Source organism: Desmodus rotundus, chromosome 3 (assembly GCF_022682495.2).
Source record: "Desmodus rotundus isolate HL8 chromosome 3, HLdesRot8A.1, whole genome shotgun sequence".
Lineage (NCBI taxonomy): Eukaryota > Metazoa > Chordata > Mammalia > Chiroptera > Phyllostomidae > Desmodus > Desmodus rotundus.
Genome location: NC_071389.1, coordinates 19,348,404 through 19,354,403, shown reverse-complemented (window position 1 = coordinate 19,354,403; position 6,000 = coordinate 19,348,404). Strand labels below are relative to the sequence as shown.

Below are 6,000 nucleotides of genomic sequence, written 5' to 3'. Positions count from 1 at the left end.
GGTGCCTCTTAATCTAAAGTAGGCCCCCTTTTCCCAGTGAAATCAACTATTTAAATGTATGTGTTCTGTGTGCTGCCTCATAAAAAATAGTTGTGCTTGTTTTACAGTAGTGTTTTAAGTCACTGAGCACCAGACAGAAGTGACACTCCAGAAGGATGTACCACATCTATTTGCGCTTCGTGTCTTCGCACGTACACGTTTTAGGGACGTACCGATGAGCAATTCAAATACGATCCAGCGCTTACTGTCAGAGGTGTGCTAGCAAACGAGGAGGCCGTAACTGAGGGGTGACTAGAGAAAACTTCATTCCAGCAGTGACACTTAAAGCGAGTCCTAACGGGGGATTGGAAATTGGGAAGAAGGGAGGGCGGTAGGAGGCGGGTACACAGGCTTGGAGTGGAAAAAGCAGGGATGAGAAACGTGTGCATTCAAACACGACAGAGCACGCGGTGGTGACAGCGTCCTGGGGGAACGACAGATGAGTGGGAACCTTGAAAAACATGGCAGCCTGATTGCAAAGGGTCTTCACAGACAGGTTGGCAGTTTTGCGTTTTGTCCTATGGAAAGGGAGCCAGCAGAGCTTTCCCGGTCGTGGTTGGAGGACCACACCTGAGGATGCTTCGGTTCCGAGTACCCACTGAGAAGATCATTGTGGGGAGCGGTTGTAGGAACTGGGGAAATAGATGAGATCACTGTCTTTAAACATCAAAAGGTTATCCTGGAAAAGAGACAGCGTTCATTCTGGGAGGCCTTGAAGTGCAGAAGCCAAGACGAAGTGTTAGAAGGCAGATTTACACTCACAGAGAGCGCAGCCGAATCAGATGTGCGGGCAGAATGGCACAGCGCTACTCCCCCCAGGAGGTGTGCGAGCAGAAGCTGGGTGACCCTTTGGCAGAACTGCCTGTGTTGTGTTGATGTCGAGTTAGAGCTGCTCGTCGGAATCCCGGAGGAGTTACAATACCGTAATCAGGTCCCAACTCCAGAGGTTTTGCTTGAGTTGGCTGGTGTGGGGCCCTGATTCGGGTGCAGCTGTGTACACTAACACTTGGGAGGACCTCTATGGTCTTTTCCTTAGCCTCTAAGATGGTGATTTTAGGATTCAATGACTTGGTTGGCTGTGAGAGGACAACTGGGTGAGGACTTGGGGAAAATAAGGGGTAGGGAGCCAGCAGGGGCTTGAGAATCCTATGAGGGCACTTGGGACCTGCTGGAGGGACCAGGCCTGAGCCACCTTACTGTCCCTGGTTGGCCCTTGGACAAGCCCAGGGCAGCATAATAAAGGCCTGACGAGGTATGGGAGCAATTGGAGGGGATCACTTGCCATCTCTCAATGTCCCCAGTTGAGCTGGCCTGAGGACAGAATTTAACTGAAAGCCTGTGTGGCCTCTAAGAACTAGTGCAAAGGGAGATTGGTCTTGGCTGTCAGAAGATTCTGTGCTAGGGATTCTGGACCCCACGGGCCCAGAGGAGGAGAGGAAATTTTCCACAAGTGTTACTCCCATCCAAGATGGTTAGGCCCTGGCTGGTGTAGCTCAGTGGATTGAGTGGCAACCTGCAAACCGAAAGGTTGCTGGTTTGATTCCCAGTCAGGGCACATGCCTGGGTTTCAGACCAGGTCCCCAGTTGGGGGTGGCCTGTGAGAAGCAACCAATCGATATACCTCTTGAACATTGATGTTTCTCTTCTTCTCTTTCTCCCTCCCTTCCCCTTTCTCTGAAAATAAATAAATAAAATCTGAAAAAGAAAAGTAAAACACTCCAGAAACTGTAATTAGTGAGCACATTCAGTCCTCTAATTTGGAAGAAGGGACAATAGGTTTAACATTTTGACTATCTTACGAGTAAACTTTCTCAGAAGCTTTCATTGTTTTACTCCCAGAGGGACAAAGGTTCAAACACTGACCAACCTTGGTTTAGGTCAAGGAAGGAACTTCTCCACAGCCCACGGATCTTATCACTTCGGCGGCTCCTACTGTGCCTCTCTACAGCTGACCATGATTCTGCCTTCTCACTCAGGAGGCGTGGGTGTGTTCTGAATCATCTCTGTCCCGTGTTACCAAGACCTGCTTCATTTTCCCCACAACCTTTCCCTTGTCTAGGGGTTAGTCATCCTCCACAGGGACTCACAAGCACCTGCCCCCCGACATCATCCCCAGCTCCTAAACCCCTCCAAGTTCTGGCCAAGACGATTCCATCCATTCCTATAATTAGATCACCCTCCCACTTTGAACCCCGGACTTCCAGGGGTAAAGAGGGGGAAAGGTACACAGGGGCCTGAGGCTGGGAAGATCATTCATTCGCCACAGGTTTGCTGACTCCTGACATGATCCCAGCCCTGCAGGGTGTAGAGGTCATTTATAACACAGTCACTATCCTCGTAGAGCCCACAGTCTATCGGGGGAAACAAACAATTTGGACAAGTACAGTAAATCTCAGTAAAAGCTATAATAAAGGTGTCACAAAGCACACGTGAGCCTTCCCCCAGAACACAGGGATAAGGAAGGCCTCTGGGAGGAAGTGACAGTTGAGCTGAGATTTGAAATTTCAATAGGAATTCTTGTCTGAAGAATTCCTATTTCAGGAAGGCTTGTTATAGGTGCGAATGACCCAGGACCAGAGGCAAGTTCTGCTGAGGTCAGACAGGCCACCCCTGGTCCCACAGGACAGACTTACGAGTGAGTCGGCCAGGCCTTGGAACAGGTGTCAGGGGCACATGATACAGCCAAAACCCTGGCAAGGGCTAGTCACAGCCCTGGTGGAATCCACTGCGATTATAAGGATTGAATGAGACAATGTATGTGAAGCGCCTAGCTTAGAGAGTGCTCAATAAATGGTAGCTGTTGTTATTATTATAGAATTGCATTGATAGCGCCACAGAGGCACCTAGCAGAAGCTCCTTCTGGAGGAGGCCCCATAGAGGGTCTGGTAGAGGACTGTTACATCCCAGCTGATCCTTAGTGGGCTGGTGGTTATTCTTTCGTGGAAATGGACTCTTTGGAGAATCTGATGAAAGCTGTGGAATCTCTCCCCAGAAAAAGGCACATCTGCTCACAGGAAGCTTTGCATATTATTTTAGGGACTTCACAGACTCCTGGGAGCCTGCTAGTCATGGAACCTGGTTGGACACAGCTGTTTCTTGCCCAAGCACAGCTGAGAGAAGTTCCCACTATTATCTCACCTTGTTATTCGAGTGAAAGCCCCAGGACATGTTGTTTCAATTCTGTGAGTATCCTGTACACTTTAAAACACCAGGTGGCACGCAAAGGGATGGGTGGAGGAGGGAGACCAGTGGAGAGACCATATTAATAGTCCGAGGAGAAGATGGGGCTGGCTTTAGTCCTGCAAGGCCCTCCCTGTGCTTGGAGTAAGGCTCTACCCTGTCATCATTCTGAGTTTTGTAACAAGGAGCCGTGCATTTTTATTTTGCACTGGACCCCACAAGTCATGTGGCCAGTCACAGGAAGTAGATAACAATGCATGTGAGTGCTTACTATGTAAGCAGCTTACAAGTGGCAGTGCTGGGTCTGGAACCTAGGCTGTTTGGGTCCAAACCGTGGTCTTATTATTATATCGCCTTCTGAGACAAGAGGGCTAGTGAGAGTGGAGAGGAGCAGCAAGAATAAGAAACGTTCTGGTTCTGTTACTTCTGCCAGAACACTATTCTCCACTCCTCTGCCTCCTCTTCTTCCTCTTACCTTCTCAAGTATCAATGTCATTTCCTCAAGGAGGTCTTTCCTGGTCTCCAAACCTGAATTACGCCCCTTCAGTCTCTCTTTTACTCCTTACTGTCCTTTAAGGCACTCACCAGACTTTGTCATTATATATTTATTTGTGTGTTTTCTTATTCTAAGGACAGTCCCTCACTAGACTGTTCTCTCAGTGGGTGCAGAGACTGGTGCACCCCCTTCTCCCCAGTGGACAGCCTGGCACATAGTAGGTATTTCATAGATACTAGCTGGGAGGCACAGTTCACAGGTCGGATGGGAAAGAGAAGCCTGGAGGAAGGATGAGGGATTCTCACCTGAGTCATGATAATCACCAAGAGACTAGGAGAAGTTGGGCGTGGGGCAGGGATGATTAAATGGATTTGAGGTGTGTTTGAGGGTTGAGAGCTTTCCCAGGGCGTCTTGGAGAGAGCGGTCTTCTGCTGGCAAGCCCGTCCAGACTCCCTTCTCCACTGCAGCCTGGGTTAGGGGCTGGCCATAGAGCCTCTGGGCAGACCTGCCCATAGAAGCCTGACTAGGAAGCTCCCTCCGTGGGTTCTGGAACGGCAGGGCTCACCACTGGATCCCAGGACTCCCAGGGATGTGCATGTAGTCGGGGCTCAGTAAATGCTAGTAGGAGAAAAGAGGGAAGGAAGGGAATGTCACCAGGCATTCAGGAGGGAAGCTGGGATGCGGAGCGGATATGGGAACTGGAGTGGACGTAGAGGGCCGGGGCTTGAACACTGAGTCCTGAAAGACGGGATGGACAGAGGGATGCTGGAGCAAGCGCCCTCAGGAGGCCAGGCACGGGGCTGAGTGCTTTGTTCCCACAAATGCATTTCGTCTTCGTGGCGACACTGAGGCAGACATTATTATTCCTACTTTGTTTAAGAACACTGAAGCCCAGAGAGGTGACGCGGTTTGCCCAAGGTCACACAGAGTGAGCAAGCAGTGAAGTCCGGGTTTGCCCCAAGGCTATCCGCCTCCAAGCCTGTACTCTTCCCACTTCGCTCCCGGCCGCATCCCCCCAACTCTCCACTTCCCTACCCCTTCCTACCTCGCTCCCACTCCTGAGGCTGCCCCGCCCCACCTCTCCCCTCCCTCCTTCCCTCCCTCCCTCCCTCTCGGTGGTGGCGGCGGCAGCGGCGGAGCCACGTGGTGGGGCCGGGAAGCCGCGGCCGCGGAGCGCCCGGGCGGCTGCCCCAGCTGGGCAGTGCTGCTCTGCGCCGCGCTGCGCTCGGTGCCTTCGCTCCCCGCTCCGCGCTCCCCGCCAGCCGCCCCGGGGCAGGAGGCGCGCCAGGCTGCTGTCCGGTCAGACAAAGGCGCGGCTCGGCAGAGCCAGCGCGCGGGTGGAAGGACCATGGACTCAGAGCGCAGGCGGCCCGCCTCAGCCCTGAGGACCCGGCGCTCCCGGGCCCGGCCCTAGGTGCCCGGCCCCGCCGCCCGGGGCGCCCAGAGGGAAGAACGCGGAGCCCGCGCGGTGCAGAGGACGAGCTAGAGGGGCGCCGCGGCGGACGGCCTGCGCGGCCCCAGGAGCCATGGGCAAGTGCAGCGGGCGCTGCACGCTAGTCGCCTTCTGCTGCCTGCAGCTGGTGAGCGCCCGCGCTCCCGCGCCGCCGGAGCAGGGTGGGGCGCAGTGGGGCGGGGTCCCAGGGCGTGCGGGTTGGGTGCTGTGTCCCAGTGCGTGTGTCTGGTGAGAGTGCTGGGGTGGGGGGGGGGGCTCTGGAGTCAAGGAATGGACGGGCGGAGCCTGCTCCGGCTGGCCGTGCAGTCTCTTTGTGTGCGCTTCTCGCCCGGCGCTCCCCAGTCCCGGAGTGCGCCCTGTGCGCGCGTCCCCGGCCCGCCTCGCGCCCAGGGCTCCACGCGTCTGGCCCACACAGTACCAGGGGCCTCCTGTTGGGAGGTGCGCTGTGGGACTGTGGCTGGTTGGGGTGGGGGGTGTGCCCGGGGCTGGTTTACGGATCCATTGAGGTCCCTGCCGTTTGTTTTTCTCTAGATCGCTTGTTTGCAAGGGTCTCCCTTCTTCTGGGTTTCTGCCTCTTGGTCTCCGCCCCTGTGAGTGTTTCTCACAAAAGTCTCTGCCCCTGTGTGTGTGTCTCTCCGGGTTTCTCTTTGGTATGTCTCTAGATCTCTGGCCATTTCTGGCCCATGTTCACCAGTGTGTGTCGGGATCTTGTTGGGATACTAGACTCCAAGAACCGTTCACTCCTTTGTGCTGTTTCTGCCTCCCTTCACCCTCCTGATTGGGCAGGCCCAAGAATGGAGAGCACCTCCCTGGAAAGGGTCACAAGAAGCTG

At 54.3% G+C, this 6,000-nt stretch overlaps 1 protein-coding gene across 2 annotated transcripts in view; it reads left to right on the top strand.

Annotated features, from left to right (window-relative positions):
• Positions 1-4,853: 4,853 nt before the first annotated feature.
• The window catches only part of NKAIN1 (sodium/potassium transporting ATPase interacting 1), a 42,108-nt gene continuing 40,961 nt past the window's right edge, over positions 4,854-6,000 (top strand). For both annotated transcript variants that reach the window (XM_053921763.2, XM_053921764.2), the window contains exon 1: positions 4,854-5,295. In XM_053921763.2, the coding sequence (XP_053777738.1) occupies positions 5,242-5,295 (54 nt within the window). In that variant the 5' untranslated portion in view covers positions 4,854-5,241. The remainder of the gene's footprint in view (positions 5,296-6,000) is intronic.